General features: G+C 55.8%; 1 protein-coding gene across 2 annotated transcripts; it reads right to left on the bottom strand.

Annotated features, from left to right (window-relative positions):
* Positions 1-112: 112 nt before the first annotated feature.
* RCOR2 (REST corepressor 2) lies at positions 113-5,402 on the bottom strand. 2 transcript variants are annotated; one of them, XM_005894138.2, is made up of 12 exons: positions 4,442-5,399; positions 3,665-3,721; positions 3,300-3,380; positions 3,008-3,060; positions 2,759-2,920; positions 2,523-2,647; positions 2,360-2,429; positions 2,057-2,272; positions 1,676-1,753; positions 1,485-1,542; positions 1,116-1,345; positions 538-1,002 (listed from the first exon to the last, which is right to left on the bottom strand). In XM_005894138.2, exons 1-12 carry the CDS (start codon positions 4,566-4,568, stop codon positions 688-690), a joined length of 1,572 nt encoding a protein of 523 aa, XP_005894200.2. In that variant the 5' UTR covers positions 4,569-5,399; the 3' UTR covers positions 538-687. The 2 variants fall into 2 exon arrangements, with proteins under 2 accessions (XP_070216226.1, XP_005894200.2); XM_070360125.1 differs by lacking the exon at positions 1,116-1,345 and having other exon boundaries at positions 113-1,002; positions 4,442-5,402.
* Between the last annotated feature and the right edge of the window lie 17,933 nt (positions 5,403-23,335).

Raw genomic sequence — 23,335 nt, 5'->3', positions numbered from 1 at the left:
GGGGACAGTGCTGGGTGGACCCGTGGCCCTGACAAAGACAGTAAGCCTGGGACCCTTAAACCAAAAGATTCAGTGAGCTTGAAGGTTTTATTTTTAAAAAAACATTGAAAAATAAACCCATGTCTGCATATGTTCCCAACCCTCCTTACTCCAGGCTGGTGGACAGGGGGGGGGCACCCTCAGAGCTCCTCAGCATCCCCACCCCAGCCCCTGAAGACAGGAGAGCTAGCTCTCTGGCCCCAAGGGACCTTTCTGCCCACCTCCCCCCTCCAGCGCCCTCCCCACCTCACCCAGACTTATTGCTACAAGAAGGGAAAGAGGAAGAACAGCCAGCACATTAAACTGTCCTCGCCCCCAACCCCCACACTATGGTCACTACCCCCTACACACGAAGGGCAGGACCAAAGGCCAAGCCCTGGCAGCCTAGGAGGCAGCCATTCCAGTCCCAGCCAGGAAAAGAAAGTACCCTCAGGCCAGCTCACAAGGCCCCAGACCCTGGCCAGGCTTGGCCACCAGAAACAACGTGCAGAATCCACGGGGCCAGCTGTGCCCGTCGCGGCAGCCCCGGGTCCTCGAAAGACCTGGCGCGACCTCTAGTCCCTTCTGTCCTTGGTTTGAAGCTGGAGGTCCCCAGGGACGCCCAGCCGAGGGCTTCTGGAGCCTCTGGTTGGCGGAGAGCCTCGGCGCTCAGAGCGAGGGTGCCGGAGGCTCCAGAGGGGCTCCAATCAGGGTGGGTGGGGGCTGAGGGCCAGGGCGGGCACTGTGGCGGGATGCAGCCAGGGCAGGGCGGATGAGAGGTGGTGGTGGCTGGTTGGGGGCCAGCCGGGGCTGAAGGAAACGGCCCTGCTGGAGTGGGGGTGGCTGGCGAAGCAGGGTGGGGGCAGTGGGCAAGGGTGGCCTCAGCAGTGGGGGCGGCTGGGACAGCGAGGTGGGAGGTGGAGGAGGGGGCGGCGCAGGGGGCCCCGATCGGGGTCCCGACGTGGAGACGGATGTAATCTGGACCTGAGAGGAGACAGAAGAGTGAGAAACCAGGTTCGAGCGTGCCCTCAGCCCAGTCTTTAAGGACGGAGGTGGTTCCTCTCTCTCCTCGCAGCATTTCTCTCTCCCCTTCTCACCTCATCATCTTCCTCTAGGGCTGGGGCTGGCAAGGGAGCCCCTCTCCTAGCCTCCTCCATGGGGACCGGGGCTCCAGGGGCCCCATCCTGCTCGGCCTCCCACTCCTGCAGCACCTCCTCCAGATTGAAGCGGCGCCGGTAGCTCACAAAGAAGGTCTTCACCTGGGTCAGAGTCTTGTTCCCAATCACCTCTGCAATAGCCCCAAAGTCTTTGCCATACCTACGGATGGCTGCAAGGGTCAAAAGGGCAGCAGAGTGTGAATACCGCCTTAGATCTAGTTACTTTCCTGATCCTTCCCCTCTGCCCCAGCTCCCTGGGGGGAAGGAGACACTCCTGGGGCCCTCTGTCCTCCCCAGAGCCTCACCCACCTTGTACGGCCAAGAGCTGCTCATCCGTGGTCCAGCGGGAGTTGAACTTGGTATTGGCCTACAGAGCAAGGCACGGATCCTTGAGACTCAAATATAGGGGAACAGAGGGCCTGCTCTCCAAACAAAACTCCCCTTTCTTGCTCTGCTGCCAGACTCCCTCCTGCCCCTCAAACTTGGAAGAGCAGCCTCACCTCAGGGGGGCGGAGTGGATCAATGCCGCCCTCTAGGGCTTGGCGGAGGCTGCTATTGGTCTGCTTCATGCTTTGCACCTGGGAAGGTAAGTCAAGGGAGGGCCATCATAGCAACCCTCACACAGCCATTTACCTCATCTCATCGCTCACAACCATTCAGCAGGGGAGACACACGGGTTCGCCCCTTTTCAAAGACTAGCATTATTGATTTATTTTTTAATGACCAAAAAAGAACATCAAGTTACCCAAAAACCCAGAGGATGGGGAAGATGCAGGCTTGGCAACCACACAACCTCCCTTACACCTCAGCTGCCCCCAGTCAAGAGTTCCCACCTGCCGACTGTCACCTCTCACAGCTCCTCCCTTCCCTGGGCCCCCTACCTGGCGCTTGAGGGAGATGAGCTGGGAGTCAAGGCCTCGAAGCGTGAGGTTAGCAAGGTCCGGGCTCCCCGACACTGCGGTGAGGCCCTCGGGGCTCAGGTACATGCCTTTGGGCGGGCGCCTCCGAGTTCTCAGAGGATGGTGGCGGTACTGGGAGCCCTGGGCCTCCTTCTTTCCTGGGCCTGGGCGGGCATTCAGGGGCCGAGAGGGCAGAGGCTGCCAGGGAAAAAAGAAGAGGTGGGCGGCGCAGAGCCCAAGGAGAGGGCAGGCCAGCAGGCGGGCCAGCAGAGTCTACCCCCTCACCTCTCTCTTGGGGTCTCCAGCGTCCGGCTCCCCCTCACTCACGGCTCCTCGTCCCTCTTCAAGATCATCGCTGCTTACACGGGGGCCAAGGAGCGGGTGAGGCAGGGGCTAGGGCCTGCAGGAGCGCCGTCTACCCCCACCTACAGCTGCCCTGGGCCCCCACCTGTCTTCTTTGTCCTTTCGGCCCCCAAGCCGCCGAGCCTGTCTGTCCATCACACTGGTCCGGCTGCGGGTCTTCTTCCAAGAGTAGTAATACTTCACCAGGCTAGGAATCAGCTTGTCAGGCAGCTGGGGGCAGGGGGAACACCAGAGGCTGGAGCCCACCTAAGACTCCAGGCCCCGGGAAGGCTTATCAGAAAGAAGGGGCCAAGGAGCGCCAACAGGGGTGGAGGGCTTTACCATCTGCTGGATCCGCTGGAAGCACTTGCCATGGAAGCCAAAGGCCTGTTCAAACAGCACCTTGTCCTCTACCGTCCACTCATCCGGGAATGGGGTGAAGTTGGCCAGGTCAGCCAGCGACTTCTCTACGTCGTGTTTATGCCACAGGAGCATGCCCAGTGCCTGGCCCAGGAGAGAGGAGGACTCAGGCTCAGCTGCCCCTAGTACGGTGCTGTCTCCTCCCCGAATCCCTGCGGGACGGAGGCTCACCTGCTCGATGTTGTAACCGTGCTTCTCCTTGGCCATCGCAATGTACTTGTCAACTGCAGAGGCGGGAGGAGCCAGCTCTTGGAGGAGGGGTTACAACTCCTAACCCAGGCCTGTCCAGACAGGGGTATGCCCCCAGGGACTAGGCCCCTGACCCTGAGCCCCAGGGCAGGGGTTGAACCCACATGTCTCAGCCTCTAGCCCACTTCCGAGAAGAGCCGGCCGGCAGCTGATAGGAGAACCAGGCCCCCAGCTCCCAAGGATATGCATGAACCCAGGGTCCCACCCCACTCACGCTTGGCATCTGACACACAGTGGTTGGGGGACCACACCAACATCCCCTTCAGCTCCTTGTTACTGTAGCGTGCGGGGCTCTCTGAAAGGCAGAGGACAGAGGACACCATCACCCGGGTGGCCCTGCCCTGGACCCATGGCCAGAGGGTGGTGGAGTGAGGCCTGTGAGGTGAGGCCCAGAGGGGAAGGAGGGGCAGAGAACCAGACAGGAAGGCAGAGCAGGAAAACTAACCATGCCACAGGGCCGGCCACCCACACCCGCCTGTCCCACCAGTGGGCGCCAGTCAAGGGCTCCCCCAGGTGGGACCCAGGGCCAAGCCACGGGCCTTCAAGTCTCCTCCCTTCACAGCCTGTCCTGCCACTCACCAGGCTTGCACTCCGGAATTACGGCCTGGTAATTGGTTCCAACGCGGATCATGCTGTCTGTGGAGCCAGGGGGAGGCAGTCAGGACTCCAGGGAGGGAGGGTGGGAGGATGGGAGGATGTGGCGGGGGAGGTGGCTGGCCTGGAGTTCTTCCTGACCACCCAGGGCCCCCACCTTCCAGGAGGCTCACTTTTCCCTGATCATCTCCTCAGTTACCCTCAATCACAGAAGGAGCTGGAAAAGGGAGAGACCTTGCCTAGCTATAGCCCGGGGGCGGGGGGGGCGGAATGCGTTGGGAAGGATAGGGGTCAGTTTTAAAGCCCAGGCCCAGCAGAGCCCTTTGTTCTGACTTAGTGGGGGGGGGGGGGTTGGAGGGCTGCCCCTAGACCTGGACCACAGCCCTGCAGGGAATCCAAGGCTCCTCCCCACCACATGAGCCTCACGGCTTGGTGTGGAGGTGTCTTTCCAGCTCCTGCCCCGGCCAGATCTCAGTCCTCTGCAAGGTGGTAAGGTATAAGGAGCCTAAGCTGTGAAAGGGAGGGACGCCTGAGTACCTCGGGGACTGAGGGCAGGGAGGGGAGAAGCAGGACCGCCTCCCCGGCAGCTAGGGGCCCAGCCTCCAGATTCCCTGTGCCGGCTTGCGGGGAGCAAAGCAAAGGCTCCGATTCAAGGAGGGCAGGAACCATGCCTAATAGTACCCCTGGGGTCGGCAACTCTGCCCCGCGCGTCTCCCCCCGCCCCGGGCCGGTGCGCCTTTAACCCCAGGCTGCCGGGCTCACCGTGCGAGTGCTCCTCCTCGCTGCTGTCATCCTCCGAGTGCGGCTGTCCGCCGTTGGGCGCCGTCTTGGCCCGGCTGCGGGACAGGATCCCGGAGCCCGCGCTCGGCTTCTCCATCACCGAGGGCATTACCCCCGCCCAGCCGCCCCGGGGGGCGCGGGAGCCTTCGCAGAGCCGCGGTGGTTGCCGCGCTCGCCCGGAGTGCTGTGCCCGGCCCGGCCTGGAGGGGTCGCCACTGAGGCTACGAGAGCCAGGAGGTCAAGCGTGGCTAGGGTCCGGCGGGGCAGAAGCCCAGCGGGCAGCCCGGCGCTCTCCGCGACCCCCAGAGGTGAGGGCTTCAGAAAAGTTTGTGTAGAAGTGGGGTACGCGGGGTAAGAGCCGCAAGGTCCGGTCGGCTGCGGCGCGCTCGTTCTGTACGCCCCCACGGAATTGGGGGCTCCCCGGAGAAGTCGGGGCAACCTGCCCTCGGGGCGCCCTGGAGCCCCAATTGCCCGCCTGCCCACGCAGTTCAGCGAGCGGGCGCTGCGGCGCAACTGCCGCCCGCCCCCGCCCCTCCCCGCGAGCTCCGCGTCTCTCGGCTGCACCAGGATGCCCCAGTCCCGGGCGGGGACCCCTGTCCGGACCAGACCCCCGCCTGCGACGGCAGCCGGCGGCGGCGGGACGGCGCGCACGGCGCGCGGCGCTGGGGCAGAGTTGCCGGGAGGCGGGGGAGCGCAGCCGCGGGCGCCGCCTCGCACCCTAGCCGGCGCGCTCGCTCGCTCGCTCGCTCGCTCTCCCCGGCGCGCTCGGGTTGCTCGCTCGCCCGCCCGCTCTCCGCCGCCGCTCGCTCCTCGCGCACACAATGAAGCTGCTGGCAGGGAAGTAGTGCCGGCTGCGGCCTCAGCACCCCTCCCCCAGCCGATGCCTCCGCCAGCTGAACATCTGGCCCTGGGGTGGGAGGCAGGGCCCGGGGGGCGGGGCCTGGGGGCCGGGGCTAGACCTCCGGGGGGTGGGGTCAGGACCCGGGTGGCGCGCGCTTCCCTCTGCCGGGCCCCGGGGCTCGCAGACTTACCCCCCAGGGGGAGACCCTCTGCCCCCCCCCCACCCCCAGGAGTAGCCAGGGGTCAGCCCCACCCACGCGCACACCAGCCCCACACAGCAGCGGGCTCGGGTTACCGCCGCCTGCCCCGGGGGCCCTGAGGCCGCCCGCCCGGGTGGAGCCCAGCTTTTCCTTCCATTTCCCTTCCTGCCAAGGAACTCCCCGCCCCCCCCCCTTCCGCAGGGGGAACCCCCCCACACACACACACTTCATGCGCCCTTGGGGGCCAGAGCGGATGGGAGGCCGGACAGGCGAGGATTGAATTCCTCCAAGAGCTACTGGGCCAAGGAGCCTGGCTTCTGGTGTGCATCACTCGGTCCCCAGGGGTCACCTCAATTCCCTTTAACGGCTGCAGTGCGCACCCCAAAACAGTGGCCCATGGGGTTGCGGGATGGGGCATGGGAAGTGCAGGGGAAGACCTGGACTGCAGAGTGGGGGGAAAGCTAGGGGTCTGTCTTCCCCCCCACCCACGCCCGCCCCGAGTTCACTGTCACCCCAGCGGGGCGGAGAGACCCCTCCCCCAGGGCGAGCACGGGCAGCGTGACAGACCGGGAAGCGGGTAGCGCGGCACAGACGGAGAGGGGGGAGGGGGTGGGCAGAGACTTTCAAAGCCAGACCCAGCCACCCTGCCAGGCACACAAAGAACCAGCACACACACCGGCGGCGGCGGCTCGGAGCCTGCGAGCCGCGCCGGTGCCCGTCCCCGCCGCCCCAGGCACGTGCTGCGGCGCACACAGGCCAAGGCCCCCTCCCGCCCGCGGCCCCTCCCACCCAAACCCCAGACTCCCAGACGCACCTCCGCCCGGGCACACCCCGCTGTGCCCAGGCTGAGCCGAGCCGGCGCTCGCACCCTCCCCTCCCTTCCCTTCCCTTCCCTTCCTCGGCCACTCTGTAATCAGATTCCTAAATTTAGAAGCAACCCCGGGCCCAGCCAGGGGTCCCCGCCCCCACACGCTGCCTGCGGCCAGCCGGCCGGGGTCCTGCGGTCGGGCCACGACCCGGCCGGGGCCTCCAGGTCCCGGGGGCTCCTGAGGGCGGCTGGGCAGAGTCAGGCCCTACCCCACCCCGCTGCGGTGCTGTCGGGCCACAACTGGGGCCACCCAGCCAGCGGCCACGTTGCCCGCCACACCTCCGGCCAGAGCGCTGGGGCCTTTTTCCTCCTCTTAAATCATGGGTTGGGCACCAAGCCCCAGGGTGGGGAGGTCTGTATAGAGGAGAACGAATAGGCCAAGGGCAGGTCTGAGCTGTGAGGTCGGCTACAAATGAAAAGAGCCTCCTCAGCCTAAGCCCTCCTGAGTGGCAGGGTGCCACCCCACCCCCAGCACCTCCAATCTTTAGGGAGCCTCTCCTCTCTGTCCCCTCCCGCCTGGCAGGCAGCCAGGGCTGCTCACAGCTCTCTCCTATGATGGAGTCTTCCATTTTGCCCACAGCAGCCCCCCATTAGGCAGGGCCTCGGCTGAGTCCCCTAATTCCCCCTCGCCTCTTTTCCATACTCATACTCAGGGTCCAGGGCCCAGCATCTCACCTCACCCCCAGACCTCAGCATCATGCTCATTCTGGCCTCCCTCCTCCCAGGCTGCCCCAGGTACCCCCAGTCACCAGCATCCTGCCATCCTTTGCACCCTGCCCCCCATAAGGAGGTAGCTGTGTTCTCACTTCTCCCTGGAGCCTGGAGCTCAGGGCCAGAGAAGATTCTACTCTGGAGGTGGGGGCAGGGAGAGAAGGCTTATGCCTTGGAGTTGCAGAGGAGCGGGGGGAGTCTGCGGACCCTGATGTGATGAGGCTTCTGCCTAGGAGGTGGGACACCACATGGGAAGGGTATCCTAGGAATTTGGGGATGACGGTGGGGGCCACGATGTCCAGAGAGGAGGTACATTCCTAGTGAGCAAACCTCCCCAAGGGGCATCCTTACAGGGTTAGGAGGGGGAGGGGCAAGGCCCCACCCTCCCACCTGCTGCAGCCACCCCCCCTCCCCAGCTGGCCCCCTCTTTTGTGCAAAGCCACACAAAGGACAAGGGGCCCCGGCCGGCCTGGCCATCTGCTCCCAGCAGCCAGAAGGCTCTTAAAGAGACAGCACCCCCTCCCTGCCCTGGGGCTGTAGGGTGCAATAGACCGGGTGCTCCAACAGAGCCTGGTCTCAGCAGTACCCCACGTGCCGCCCACTTTTCCCTGGCTCCCCCAGCCCCAGGTGAGGAATCCTCTCCCAGAGCACCGAGGTGCCACGTGGCCTGGAACACAGAGGTATGGGAGGGGGAGCAAGGAGGCAGCCAGGGACCAGCCCCTCCTCTCCTGCCTTAGGCCGAGGGGCCGGGGGAGCTCAGCACTGGGGTCCATCGGCTCCCTGAGGCCACCTCGGAGCTTTGTGAGGGCCGCTGGTCTCCTGGAGTGCCCTCCCCGCCAGGGAGCTCCCCTAGCCCTTCCTCAGGGAGGATGCTGGTGCTTGCTTTTTGAGGCCTGCAGGCCACTGGGCAGGAGCCCAGTGATCTGATCCGGGCACATTTGTTTCCTGCGTTTTCCAGTTGAGGAAACTGAGGCTTGGCACTGCCCCCACAGGGGCCTCCACGAAACTAAAGCCGCAGGCTGTGTCCGAAGGCGGCCTCCTGCCGCCCACCCAGGCCAGATAAGGCTCCTCACCCTGAGATCTCCAGGGAAGCCAGAGCCTTTGCCACACTGCTAGGGATACAAGTTTACAATATTTTTGTGATTGTTTACTTCTCCACTGTCTCCCTGCTGAGCCACCGGCAGGGATTAGGTCCTCTGTGTTCACTGCTGTGTTCTCAGTGCCTGGTATATAGTAGGCACTCAATATTTGCTGAATAAATGCCAGAAGCCCCCAAATGCTTCCTCTTCACTGTTCCTCTGTCCTCTGCGCGTTAGGCATCTCACCCCCTCCCTCCTCCTCGAGGTGAGGCAGAGGGGACAAAGGTCGAAGCGGGATGCTGGGAGAGAAAAGGAGGGTGACCTTGAACAAGCCCTCAGCCTCCCCTCTCCCTCCTCCCAAAGGCGGGGGCGGCTCCAGCCAATCCCGAACCCGTAGCCCTGCCAGACAGACTGGGACTGTCCTGAGCTCTGGCCAGGCCAGCCTGGCCGCTGCGGCGTGGTGCCTGGGACCCTGGCCAGGCCCTCGGTGGCCACAGCCAAGGGGCTCAGCCTGGGGAGGGTGGCAGGCAGGCGGGCCCTTGGGTGGGGGAGGGGAGGGAGGGTGGCAAGATCTCAGGAAAAACCTGGCTGAGCAGCTGGGGGAGTTGGACAGGAGGCCAGGGGAGATGAAGCTGGGGAAATGGAGAAGGTGGGCTATAGCGCTGAAGGAGCATGGGCGGGGGGGTTAGGGGGCTCCCTCCAGGGCCCCCATCCCCTCAACCTACCCAGACAGGACCTTGGGTCCTCTGTTCCTCCCAGGGGGCCCCCCGCCCCGGGCCCACTGGCAGGCTGTGTGGCCCAGGCACTGCCTTCCTCCTCTCTCGGTCCTGGTAGTAACCCCCTGAACGGGCCCACACTCCCACCCGGGGTTGTGAAGAGACTGGGAGGTGACAGAGGTGACAATCGGGTGCTTGGCACCGCCTCAGCACTGTGGCCGCATGAGGAGGGCAGGGAAAGGAGGCCAGGCCCGCGCATCTGTGAGCCGCGCTCACCGAAGCAGGAGCGGGCAGGAGGTCAGCAAGAAGAGACCCCAGGCTTCCTGACACCGGCGCCCAGGAGATCTGACTCCCCCGAGCAGAGCAGGAATGGGGTGGAAGATCAGAGAGACCTTAGCAGAGAGACAAGAGAAGGTGATGGGGCCTCCCTGAACCCACGAGGGGGCAGCTTCCAGACCTGGAAGCCAACTCTGTTCCTCTGGAAGCCAGGAAAGGAACCTCCCCCCCTCGCCCTCACCTGGGCCACAGCTGGCGCCCTCTGGCGGTGACAGCGTGGACCAAGGGGGCCCACCTCAGCCAGGCCACAAATGTCTTCCCAGGGAGTCTGAACACGGGCCCCCTGAGAAGCCCACTCTCCGGGGTACAGGGCATGGGGTCAAGATCCTTCAGGGCCGACTGAGCTTTCTGTCCAATCCCCAGGACCTCCCCTTGGCCCATAGCCCCTAGAACCACCCAGAACAAAGTGGGGTGGAGCCGAAACCCCTGGAGAAATGGCTGAGGGGAGGAGAATTGCAGGGAAAGTGCAGGAGCTCCCCGCCAGCCAGGAAGCTTGGACCTGGGTGAGTCCTGGCTCTGCTTCTTGCTTGCTATGTGGCCCGGGGTGAGTTACTTGGCCTCTCTGAGCCTCAGGTCTGCCATCTCTCAGAGGGAACAGTAACTCTGACCATCTGATTGTTGGGAAGACCCAACAAGCATCATCTCAGATGGCATGTCATTCAAGTCTCTATCAATGCTGGTTTCCTTCTGAAACAAGGGTCCCCTCTTGAACAGCCCGCAGCAGAGCTAGAGAAGCCCCTCACTGCTCTGTGAGGCAGCCCGTGCCCTGTGGACCAGCTGAAGGCCATTGCTATGTGGCATTCCTAGGCCTCTGAACTAAAAGCTCTTCCTCTGTGACATTTGACCCTTGCAGCCTCGCTCTGACTGCTCTTCTGTTCCAGATTCCTGCCTTCAGTGTGATCTCTCCATGGAAATAGAGCTGGAGAAAGATCCTCATATGCTGCTTTGGTCAGGCCCCACTCTTGCTCAATAACTTTCCATGGTTCCCTATTGCCTTCTGGGCAAAGTGGAAACTTCTCTCCCAACCCAGTACTCAACGCCTTTCCAGCCTGTAACTGATCCAGCTGAATGGGTCTGCTCACTACTTGCTGAGCCCTACCCAGAATACCCCATCCCCGCTGCAGACCCTCACCCACTCACTTGCACACCCCCTGCCTGGCCGGTCCCTCGGAACTGCTGGCTCCTGGTGGCCGGCTCTGCTCTGACATGGCCCATCCAGGGCTCCTGGCTTAGCTGTGAGCACCCCTCCTTCCCCCACTCAACCTCCCCTGTTCATGCTCCCCTTTCACCACCCCAGCCACTGCATGGCTGTTAGCCCATGACCTGGCCTCCAGCTTCCAGAGGGCATTGAGGCCTCTGGGAGAAACCCACTCCAAGGCCTGCCCTTGTACCCCAAGATTCCACTCCTTCCCTCTGACCTCCAGTTGCTGGTGTGCCTTCCCCCTTCAAAGCCAGCCTCCGTCCCAGGCTCTGCATCTCCCAGGCACACACACATACACATACACACTCCTGTGAATACTCGGGGCCTAGTGCCTTGGTTTGGTCCTCATTTACCTCCTCCCTCATGGTTTTGGCCCCACCCACTTTGTTCTGGGAGGTTCTGGGGATTGCATAGGGCTGAGGCCCTTCATCCCAAGACACTCCCATCCCCCGTGTACACCAACATGCTAACACACAATCATCCCTTCAATCAATTCACCTTTAGCTACCTTCAACTGGGCTTCCCTGGTGGCTCAGCTGGCAAGGAATCCGCCTGCAGTGTGTGAGACCTGGGTTCAATCCCTGGGTTGGGAAGATCCCCTGGAGAAGGGAAAGGCTACCCACTCCAGTATTCTGGCCTGGAGAATTCCTTGGACTCCATGGTCCATGGGGTCGCAAAGAGTTGGACAAGACTGAGCGACTTTCACTTTCAGCTAAAGCTACTGCTGCCTTTTTGCTTTTTTAAAAGCTGGGCTTCCTATAAAAGGCTGTTCACACCCTCCATCCTTATCCTCACCTCCTACTCAATCAGCAGTCTGCTGCAGGGTTCTGTCCCCCTCGACCACTCCACAAAGACTGCTCCTGCCAAGGTCACTAGTGGCTGTCACCTCTAAACCCAAAGGACCTTTGATGGGCCTGGACTCAGTCCACCTCTGGGCCAGACAGACAGAGAGGACACGAGCTCCCAGCTGACTCCCATCATCTCTGCCACCAAACCCTTGCTAGTGAGAATTTGGTCCCAGGCCACACCCTTAACCCCCTGGGCTGTGAACACTGCAACCTCCATCTCTAGCCCTGGCCTCTGTCCCTGGCTCTGGACCCCATTCCCTACCAGCTTCCTTCTGGACTTCTGGGCTTAGTTTTCTCTTAGACACCACAAGTTCAACCTGCCCCAAATGGATTTCCACCTTTAAAGTAGATAGATTTGTTGTTTGTCAGACCCTCAAAGTCATGTCAGACTATTTGTGACCCCCATGGGCTGCTGCATGCAGGCATTCTGTGTCCTTCAGTATATCTCCTGGAGCTTGCTCAAACTCATATCCATTGAGTCGGTGATGCCATCCAACCATCTCATCCTCTGTCATCCCCTTCTCCTCCTGTCTTCAATCTTTTCCAGCATCATGGTCTTTTTCCAATGCATTGGCTCATCTCATCAGCCAAAGTATTGAGATTTGCTTCAGCATCAGTCCTTCCAGTGAATGTTCAGGTTTGTTTCCTTTAGGATTGACTGGTTTGTTCTCCTTGCTGTCCAGAGGACTCTCAAGAGTCTTCTCCAGCAGTAAGATAGACAGATAGATTGATATAGATATTTAGTTTTCTTTATTTACTTATTTGGCTGTGCCAGGTCTTTAATTGCAGACGCAAGACCTTCTATCTTCACTGCAGCGTGGGGGATCTAGTTCCCTGACCTGGGATTGAAGCTGGGCCCCTCGCATTCAGAGGAAGGAATGTTAGCCACTGGACCACCAGGGAAGTCTCAGGTGTCCACCTCCTGACTGCCTGTTTGCACTGCCCGCCCCCTCTCCCCACCAGTCCCCAAAGTAGAAACGTGGAAGATGGCCTGGACTCCTTCTTCTGTTTCACTTCCAAGTCCAACACTCTCCTATTTTCGTCAGTCTCTTCCCCCATGGCCACTGCCTCGCGCTCCGTAAATGAAACAACCTCCCAGCAGGCCGCCCTGCCTCCTCTTTTGGCCCCCTCTACACAGAAGAACTGTACAAAAAAGATCTTCACGACCCAGATAATCACAATGGTGTGATCACTCACCCTAGAGCCAGAGAGCCTGGAATGTGAAGTCAAGTGGGCCTTAGAAAGCATCACTACGAACAAAGCTAGTGGAGGTGATGGCATTCCAGTTGAGCTATTTCAAATCCTGAAAGATGATGCTGTGAAAGTGCTGCACTCAATATGCCAACAAATTTGGAAAACTCATCAGTGGCTACAGGACTGGAAAAGGTCAGTTTTCATTCCAATCCCAAAGAAAGGCAGTGCCAAAGAATGCTCAAGGTACCACACAATTGCACTCATCTCACACGCTAGTAAAGTAATGCTCAAAATTCTCCAAGCCAGGCTTCAGCAATACGTGAACCATGAACTTCCAGATGTTCAAGCTGGTTTTAGAAAAGGCAGAGGAACCAGAGATCAAATTGCCAACATCCGCTGGATCATCGAAAAAGCAAGCAAGTTCCAGAAAAACATCTATTTCTGATTTATTGACTATGCCAAAGCCTTTGACTGTGTGGATCACAATAAACTGTGGAAATTCTGAAAGAGATGGGAATACCAGACCACCTGACCTGCCTCTTGAGAAACCTATATGCAGGTCAGGAAGCAACAGTTAGAGCTGGACATGGAACAACAGACTGGTTCCAAATAGGAAAAGGAGTTCGTCAAGGCTGTATATTGTCACCCTGCTTATTTAACTTACATGCAGAGTACACCATGAGAAATGCTGGGCTGGAGGAAGCACAGGCTGGAATCAAGATTGCCGGGAGAAATATCAATAAACTCAGATATGCAGATGGTACCACCCTTATGGCAGAAAGTGAAGAGGAACTAAAAAGCCTCTTGATGAAGGTCAAAGAGGAGAGTGAAAAAGTTAGCTTGAAGCTCAATATTGAGAAAACTAAGATCATGGCATCTGGTCCCATCACTTCATGGAAAATAGATGGGGAAATAGTGGAAACAGTGTCAGACTTTATTTTGGGGGGCTCCAAAGTCACTGCAGATGGTGACTGCAGCCATGAAATTAAAAGACACTTACTCCTTGGAAGGAAAGTTATGACCAACCTAGATAGCATATTGAAAGGCAGAGACATTGCTGTGCCAACAAAGGTCCGTCTAGTCAAGGCTATGGTTTTTCCAGTGGTCATGTATGGATGTGAGAGTTGGACTGTGAAGAAAGCTGAGCACTGAAGAATTGATGCTTTTGAACTGTGGTGTTGGAGCAGACTCTTGAGAGTCCCTTGGACTGCAAGGAGATCCAACCAGTCCATCCTAAAGGAGACTAGCCCTGGGTATTAATTGGAAAGAATGATGCTGAAGCTGAAACTCCAGTACTTTGGCCACCTCATGCGAAAAGTTGACTCATTGGAAAAGACCATGATGCTGGGAGGGATTGGGGGCAGGAGGAGAAGGGGACAACAGAGGATGAGATGGCTGGATGGCATCACCGACTTGATGGACATGAGTTTGGGTAGACTCCAGGAGTTGGTGATGGACAGGGAGCCCTGGTGTGCCGTGATTCATGGGGTCGCGGAGTCGGACACGACTGAGCAACTGAACTGATCTGAAACTATTCTTTCTTCAGCAGCCAGGGGAATCTTTCTCAAGTCCAACCTAATCAAGTCAGCCCTCTGCTTTTCAATATCCTTTGATAATCTCCTTCAAAACCAGGCCTCCTGACATCCCTTCCCCCTTTGCGTTTCTCCTTTGGGGATCCATGTGGTGCTGTGGAGTTGATCCCACCCCACTGTCATCCCTGGGTATCATGATTAGTTCAGAAGTAGACTAGAGACCTAAGCTGGCCCAAACAGGGTGTTACAAATATGGACGAAGGCCAGGAAGCTGAGTCAAGAGGGCACCAGGAAGAGATGGGGAAAAACTGGTTTCTCAGTGACTTCAACTTCACCTGAAGCCACAGAACCGCTGAACTTTTTTAGTCACGTGAGCCAATACCTTCCCTTGGTTGTCTAAGCCTGGTCGATTTCAGCTTTCCATCACTTGCAAGCACAGCTTCTGAAATAACACATCTCTCCAGATCACCCTGCTTGGACTTACACGCCAGCCACGCCCAGCCACCTGCAGTTCCCCTGGAGTCTGTAGATTCGAGTCCTGACACCAGGCTTGCCGCTTCTTTCCTTGTTGACTCATTCTCATTTGCCTTGTAAAACGAAGCTCAATTTCACCTAGTCTAGGACACCCGCCCCTCCTCATCTCAGCACTGATCACACTCTAATGTAATCACATACCTGTTTTCCTGTCTGTCCCCTCCTTGAGGTTGCAAGTCCTGAGAGGGCAGGGCATCTGTCTTACTCCCCTGTGGCCCTCTCACCCCACAGGTGCCTACCCTACCAGGTCCCAGGAAACCACTTCTGCCAAATTTCCCCTGATTTTACCAACCTATTAGGAGCCGCTTGTAGGCAAAGATTTAAAATAACAGCAGAAAGCGCCAACTTTTGTGAGTACCTATTATTTCTATTTTCACAGCTATATTCCCCAGACCCTAGATTACAAGTACATAGTAGATTCTTGATAACTATTGTTGAATAAATTTGTGGATGAATAACAAACAAATGGAATGCTCATGGGTACCAACCACAGTGTGCAAAATGCTTGTCTAAACTGTCTCGTTTTCCTCTACAGTAAGCCTATGAGGAAGGTATTCTAATTATCTTCATTTTAGAGATAAGGAGCTGAGGCTTCAGAAGATCACACAGCTTGAAAGTGGCAGAACTGAGGCTGGTTTCAAGGCAACCGATGCCGGAGTCCTGTTTTTCATATCCCTGATCCACATCGTTCCAGTTCACATGCATTTGGGTGTGCCAGGGGGACCTGCCACTTGAAAGTGCTCTGAGAAAAGTGTGCAGTGCATGCATGAATGCTAAGTTGCTTCAGTCATGTCAGATTCTTTGCTGCTCTGTGGACTGTAGCCCACCAGGCTCCTCTGTCCATGGGATTCTCCAGTGAAGGATACTGAAATGGGTCGCCATGCCCTCCTCCAGGGGCTCTGCCAGACCCAGGGGTCGAATCCATGTCCCTTACGTCTCCTGCCTTGGCAAGAGGGTTTGAGCAAAGCCGACATTTTATTATTATTTCTCCTAAGAAGTGCGGAGGTCAGTGTCACCATTGACAGTGCTCAGTGGTCGCCAAGGCGTCAGGTGTTTCTCATCCCTCAGCTTTGCCTCTTTCACACGTCAGAGGATTTCCCCTTATGGTTACCAGATGGCTGCAGCTGCTCCGGGCATCTCAACTTCAGAGGACGCTTTCCAGAGAAGGAGGGGAGGGACATACAGCAGGGGCTTTCTCCTTGGCATGTCTCTTTGATCAGGGAGAAAAGCCTTTTTCAGGACTCCCTGAGCAGCCCTGTGCCCCTTAAACCAATCCTGGGCAAAGGGGCATAGGAGTCCCCTGCGTGGACCAGACCCATCACGTTTGTGTATGATGTTTGTGCCCATCATGGTACAGCTGCCATGAGATTCAGAGGCCTCCACCCATCACCTGAGCAGTCAGCAGTCATGCTCTGTTAGCAAGAAAGAAGGAAGCATGGCTGTTGGGTGGACAGGCAACCTCGCCCCCTGCCCCTCTCCCTATACCCCAGACACCTCTCTCCGTGCCTTAGAACATTCGGAACTGCAAAAGAAGGAGGGGGTTGCGGTTCTCTTCCCCAGTAGCAGACATGGATTATGGCCCTGAAGTCACAGCCTCCGGGTGCCCGCATTTCTGAGGATGAAAACCAGCAAAGAGGGCTGTAGTTTCTGGTGGAGAACAGGCTCAGTGGACCCAGTGGTGAGTCAGCAGAGATGGATAACCTGAAACAGACAGACAAGTTGATGGATTCTGAACTGTTTGCAGGTTAGACGTATGCGATCATGCATTCAACAAGTGTTCATTGTCCATCATCTCTTCTGACTCTTCCTTCTCCGTGAAGACTTAACTGGCCCAGGTTGTCTGGAGACTGTTGATGAGGACTCTGAGTCTGCACCTGGCTTCACAGACAGGATGCCAGAAGGGATTAGTAATGTCTGCCATGGGCACAGAATGGGTGGCTGGGATGCAGAGAGGAGAGAGAGTCCAGGAAACAACGAATTATGGAGACTGTGACCCTAGAAAGGGGGCCCTAGGGCTTTACAGGTTAAGCTGTTGTTGTTCAGTCGCTAAGTTGTGTCCAACTCTTTGTGACCCCATGGACTGCAGCACACCAGGCTTCCCTGTCTTTCACCATTTCCCAGAGTTTGCTTAAACTCATGTCCACTGAGCTCGTGATGCTGTCCAACCATCTCATCCTCTGTTGTCCCCTTCTCCTGTTCTCAGTCTTTCCCAGCATCAGAGTCTTTTCCAATGAGTCAGTTCTTTGCATCAGGTGGCCACAGTATCTTTATTGAAATAATCAAAGTGAAGTCCATTGCACCTGAAAATATCTGAGTTATTTTCAAATATATTTTGATATTGATCTCTAACATAACTCCACAGTGATAAGAAACAGTCTGTATGATTTCAATACCTTTAGGCATTCAAATTTTTGCACCTCGTCTTACAACCCTGAATATGTTCTAGTGTTTCGTAGTTTATAGTCTATGGGAACTTGAATAGAATGTGTATCCTACTGTTGTGTGAAAATTGTATAAATCTTAATTATGTTAAATTGGTTCATAGTGATTTTCAGGTTTACTATATCCTTCTCTTGTCGTTCAGTTGCCCAGTTGCTACTGACTCTTTGCGACCCCATGGACCGCAGCACGCCAGGCCTCCCTGTCCCTCGCCATCTTCCAGAGTTTGCCCAAGTTCATATTCATTGCATCGGTGATGCCATCCAGCCATCTCATCCTCTGACGCCCTCTTCTCCCTCTGCGCTCAATTTTTCCCAGCATCAGGAACTTTTCCAATGAGCTGTTTATATCACATGACCAAAATCCTGGAGCTTCAGCTTCAGCATCAGTTCTTCCAGTGAATATTCAGGACTGATCTTCCTTAAGATTGACTGGTTTGATCTCCCTGCTCTCCAAGGGACTTTCGGGAGTCCTCTCCAGCACCTCAGTTTGAAGGCATCAGTTCTTTGGAATTCTGCCTTCTTTACAGGTTCAACTCTCACAACCGTGTATGACCACTGGGAAGACTATATATCTTGACTATATCCTTCTACTACTATGTATATTCATTCTGTTAATTTTTGAGAGTTTGATATTGAATCTCCAACTAAAAATCTTAATTTATCTACTTAAAACATAATTGTAATATACAGTGGAACTATATGTAACCTTGTTCTATATTTTCCAAGTCTCTTGTAAATGTGTTATCATTTTTTCATAATTTAAAAAATTAACCATTTGGAAAAGATTTATTAAAGTAAGTAAAATAATAAAATTATGGATAAAAATTAAAATGAGGTCAACAGGGTGGGCCCTAATTCAAGATGACTGGTGTCCTTGTTAAGAATGGGGAATTTGGAACAGATAGCCACATATAGGAACAGCATGTGATCACGAAGATGGCCGTCTACAAGCGAGAGAGGCCTGGACATCTCCTTCTCACACCACAGTCCTCAGAAGGAACCAGCTAACCCAGGGACCTCCTTGGTGGTCCAGTGTTTAAGGCTCCACACTCTCAATGCATGGGGCTCGGGTACAATCCTCGGTCAGGGAACTGGATCCCACATGCAGCAACTGAGTCCACGTGCCTTAACAAAGACCCAGCACAGCCAAATAAATAAATAAATCTCTTTTTTTACTTTAAAAAGAAGGAATGAACCCTGCCAACACCTTGATTTTGGACTTCTGGCCTCCAGAACGGTGAGACAATAAACTTCTGTTATTTCAACCACCCAGTCTGGAGTGCCTTATTACAGCAGCCCTGGGGAACTGCTACATGGGGCAATGGCCTCTGGGCTCCAAGGTGTCGACACAGACCTGAAGCAGCTGTGGGCCTCCAAGTCAGGACGTCTCACCCCCTTTCCACCTGTACACCCCTCTCTGGCCTTGGCCTCTTTGACTATCAAAGTGGAATAGACTTGATGACTGCCTGGCCCTCTCCCAGCCTTAAATCTAGCTACCAGTTGTTGCCTCCTGTTGACTTCTAATGGAGAAGGCAATGGCACCCCACTCCAGTACTCTTGCCTGAAAAATCCCATGGATGGAGGAGCCTGGTGGGCTACAGTCCATGGGGTCGCTAAGAGTCAGACACGACTGAACGACTTCACTTTCACTTTTCACGTTCATGCTTTGGAGAAGGAAATGGCAACCCACTCCAGTGTTCTTGCCTGGAGAATCCCAGGGACGGGGGAGCCTGGTGGGCCACCGTCTATGGGGTCGCACAGAGTTGGACACGACTGAATTGACTTAGCAGTAGCAGTTGACTTCTAATGCCAAGGGTGGAGCCTGGGGACCTCAAAGTTAGGAGTGACAAGCATGACATTTAACAGCCTTGTATTGGTTAGGCCACAATAGTGCTTCGTAACAAGTGACCCAAAGCTTCTGGAGTCAGAACCTCAGGAGTGACTGACTGCACTGGGTGGTTTTGGCTCTGGGTCTCCCACGGGGTTGCTACCGAGAGGTTGGCTGGACATCAGTCTTCTGTATGGAACAGTCCTCTTCAGGGTGGCCCACTCACTTGCCCAGCAGCTGAGAGTTGGCTGTTGGTGAGAAGCGTCAGTTCCTCACCTCCATGCTCCATGAGCATCCTGACAGCATGGCGATTGGCTTCCCCAGACGGAGCCATGCAAGAGGCCAAGGCAGAAGCTTGGTCTTGAGTTTCATAACCTGGTCTTAGGAATGACACAGTGTCACTGCAGAAGTTCAGCGTTGGAGAGGCCTATGTAAGGATATGAATACGAGAAAGTAATGATCACCAGGGGCTTCCCTGGTGGCTCTCAAATTAAGAATCTGCCTGGAATGAAGGAGACCTGGATTCGATCCTTGGGTTGGGAAGATCCCCTGGAGAAGAGAATGGCTACCCACTCCAGCATTCTTGCCTGGAAAATCCCATGGACACAGGAGCCTAGTGGGTGAAAGTCGTGGACGGGGCTGCAAAGAGTTGGACACAACAGAGCTATTAACACTACTGCTACTAATGATCACCAGGGCCATCAGAGTGCCTGGCAGGATAAGAGATCTGGTACTAGAAAGGATTCTGGGGGCAAAGGGTTGTGAAGGAAGAGTCTTACAGATTGAATCTGGGAAAGATGGAGCCTTGAGAGTACATCTGTGTCCCACATACCACAAACTGGATGGCTTGAAACACTAGCAATTGATTTTGGCCAGGGACTTCCCTGGTGGTGCAGTGGTTAGGAGTCTGCCTGCCAATGCAGGAGACACAAATTCGATCCCTGGTCCAGGAGGATTCCACGTGCTGCAGAGTAATTAAGCCCATGGGCCACAACTACTGAAGCCCATGCTCAGCAACAAGAGAAGCCCCTGTACCTCAGCTGGAGAGTGGGCCCTGCTCATCGCAACTAGGGAAAGCCAGGGCGCAGCAGCAAAGATGCAACACAGCCATAAGTAAATAAATAAGAAATAAATTTAAAACTTGAAAAAGGTTTTTGGCCAAAAGTCCAAAATCAGGGTGTTGGCTCGGTTGGTTCCTCCTAGAAGCTCTGAGAGGGAATCCATTCCATACCTCTCTTCCAGCTTCTGATGACTCCTGGAAACCCCTGGTGTCTTTGGCTTGTAGCTGCTTCCTACCACTCTCTGCTTCTGTCTTCATATGGGCATCTTCCCTCTGTACGTGTGCCTCAAATCTTCCTCTCTTTTCTGTTGTAAGGACACCAGTCCTTGGATTTAGAGCCAACCCTAAATGCGGGATGATCTCATCCTGAGATCCTTAACTACATTACATCTGAAAACATCCTATTTCCAAATGGGTCACGTTCACAGGCACTAGGAGCGGACTTGGATACATCTTTGGGGACGTTATTCAACGCACTTTGATTCCCAGGTGGCGAGGTGGTAAAGAACCCGCCTGACAATGCAAGAGACGCAGGAGGTGCGGATTCCATCCCTGGGCCGGGGAAGATCCCTTGGAGTAGGAAATGGCAACTTACTCCAGTATTCTTGCCTGGAGAATCCCAGGGACAGAGGAGCATGGCAGGCTACAGTCCATGGGGTCGCAAAGAGTCAGACACGACTGAGCGGCTGAGCACACACACATTCAACCCACTAAGGAGGCCTCCCCACGGAGGGGCTGATTGATGCCATGAGTTAGTAGCTCCATCTGCTTTGGCTCATGTGTCACCTCTAGGGAGCCTGCTCTCTCTCCTTTGCGCCCCACGGCGCCTGTGCCTGCCACCGGCACTGCACCATTATTCCTTCAATGAACATTTACTGAGCACCTGCTCTCTATCAGGCACTGAGCTGGGTCCCAGAGGTTCACAAGTTCAGGTTGCCAAATTTAGCATGCGAAAACCTGGAACGCACTGAAATCTGAATTTCAGATGCACAGTGAGTTTAAGTTTGCTCCCGTATTGCATCTGGCAATGCTGACAGCAGCAGAGGAGAGAAGCCCAGCCTGCAAACTGCAGGAAGTCTACCGTCTTATAGAGGAGATGGCAGGGTGCAATGGGGGAGAACAAGGATCAGGAGACCCAGGGAGTGCGCCGGGCCGGCGGGAGTGCGGGCAGTGAGCGAAGCCTTCCTACCTCCAAGCTGGGACCCGGGGTGATTTCCTCACCCCAGAAGAGGGTTTCCAAAGGTGGGGAAGGGGACCCTGGCCGAACATGGAGACGGCCATCTCCGAGGGCTTTCACTGGCCCACCAGCTGTTCGTTTTTGCTTTTAAAGGGTGATGTGTGGTGTCACAGATGCCAAAGAAGAGTGTTTCAAGGAGAGGGGGTGAAGGATACGCCAGATGTTGCCTGGACGTCCAGAAAGATAAGGACTGAGACATGTCGCTTGGAGATAGAAGGGCTGCTGGAAAACATCCCCTGGGAGAGGCTTCCGTGGGGTGGCAGGAACAGAAATCAGGCTGTAACAGGAGGAGAGTGAGCAGTGTAAGGAGAGGAGACAGGCAAGGCCACTTTCTGCGAAGGTTTTTGGGTGGAGGGAGGCAGAGAGCAGGAGAGCAGGGTTGAGGAGGGCTGGGGGAGGAACGGGTGACTGAAGGGAAGGACCCTGAGGGGAGGAGGCTCAGCTCTCAGGCGGCAGGGAAGGGAGGGTGGAGCACCTTCAGATTCTTTTCTGGTATATATATATATATATTTTTTGTTGTTGTTGTTGTTGTTGTTCGTTTTGGGAAATGAGGGATTCTCCTTGACACAGTAAATAGATGGGGGAAAAAAATGGAAACAGTGATAGACTTGGGCTCCAAAATCACTGTAGATGGAGAATGCAGCCATGAAATTAAAAGACACTTGCTCCTTGGAAGAAAAGCTATGACAAACCTTGACAGCGTAGACATCACTTTGCCGACAAAGGTCCATATAGTCAAACCTATGGTTTTCCCAGGAGTCATGTAGGGATGGGAAATTTGGACCGTAAAGAAGCTGAGTGCCGAAGAATTGATGCTTTTGAACTGTGGTGTTGGAGAAGACTCTTGAGAGTCCCTTGTACAGCAGGGAGATCCAACCAGTCCATCTTAAAGGAAATCCACCCTGAATATTCATTGGAAGGACTGATGCTGAAGCTAAAGCTCCAGTACTTTGGCCACTGATTCGAAGAGCTGACTCATTGGGAAAGACCTTGATGCTGGGAAAGATTGAGGGCAAGGGGAGAAGGAGGTGAAAGAGGATGAGATGGTTGGATGAAATCACCATCTCAATGGACATGAGTTTGAGTAAACTCTGGGAGTTAGTGAAAGACAGGAAAGCCTGGCGTGCTGCAGTCCTCGGAGTTGCAAAGAGCTGGATTTGACTTAGCAACTGAACACTGAACAACAACTCTTCGACCAGCTGATCACCAGGTGCAAAGGTCTGCCCATCCAACTCCCACTGGGCTGTGGGGGTTGTGACGGCCGCCCCCAGGCAGGGCTGTCTTCCAAGGCTGTTCCCCAGCATAGAAGACTACAGTCTAAGGCAGCCCCCAAGCCTCCACTAAGCACCTGAGTGAATGAATAGCTGGGGACAGTTGAGGGCTGTGAAGTGAGGAGGGCAAGTGGCTGTCTTGGGAGGAAGGGGAGTCCAGGAAGGAGATGGAAGGGATGCAGGGCCTGGGAGACAGTGTGTCCATCCTGAAGGTCAGAGGAGAGTGGAGGAGGTGGCCCAGGCTCCCCGGTGAGAGCTGGAGGGCGTGACTAACGAGGCAGCTTAGACAACAGCCTAGTCCCTAGGGGCAGAGGTTTGGCAGTGAAGTGCAGGAGGGTGGGAGAGATGGACTTTTATGGTGAGTCCTCTCTTGCCCCAGGCCATGCCAGATGCCTTGCAACCTCTCATCTTGTTTAACCTCATTAATTCTCACCAGTAGCCCTGGAAAATGATGTTGATGATGAAGATGACTGCTGTTGGTGGTCTCACTTTATAAATAAGGAAACAAGTCGACTACCAATTGGCACTTACCAAGAGCATTGCCAATGACCCAAGGACAAAGGTATTTGCCATCCGCCTCCACAGAGATTCCCTGTGGCTCAAATGGTAAGGAATCTGCTTGTGATGCAGGAGACCAGGGTTCGATCCCTGGGTTGGGAAGTTCCTCTGGAGAAGGGAATAGCAATCCACTCCAGTATTCTCACTCCAGTACTCTTGCCTGGAAAATCCCATGGACAGAGGAGCCTAGTAGGCTGCAGTCCGTGGGGTTGCTAGAGTTGGACACGACTGAGTGACTTCACTTTCACTTTTCACTTTCATGCATTGGAGAAGGAAATGGCAACCCACTCTAGTGTTCTTGCCTGGAGAATCCCAGGGATGGTGGAGCCTGGTGGGCTGCTGTCTCTGGGGTCGCACAGAGTCGGACACGACTGAAGCGGCTTAGCAGCAGCAGCAGCAGCCAGTATTCTTGCCTGGAGAAT

The sequence above is a fragment of the Bos mutus genome, chromosome 22 (assembly GCF_027580195.1).
Source record: "Bos mutus isolate GX-2022 chromosome 22, NWIPB_WYAK_1.1, whole genome shotgun sequence".
NCBI classification, from domain to species: domain Eukaryota; kingdom Metazoa; phylum Chordata; class Mammalia; order Artiodactyla; family Bovidae; genus Bos; species Bos mutus.
Note: the sequence above shows the minus strand (reverse complement) of the source record. Positions and strands in the feature narration are given on the sequence as shown.

Excerpts from the sequence above, each read along its gene's own strand:
- RCOR2 (XM_005894138.2), bottom strand. The coding sequence starts at position 4,568 with ATGCCCTCGGTGATGGAGAAGCCGAGCGCGGGCTCCGGGATCCTGTCC. Across the intron at positions 3,381-3,664 it reads AATTCCGGAGTGCAAGCCTG|AGAGCCCCGCACGCTACAGT; the intron begins GTGAGTGGCAGG and ends TCTGCCTTTCAG. Across the intron at positions 2,273-2,359 it reads CTGGAGACCCCAAGAGAGAG|CCTCTGCCCTCTCGGCCCCT; the intron begins GTGAGGGGGTAG and ends TTTCCCTGGCAG.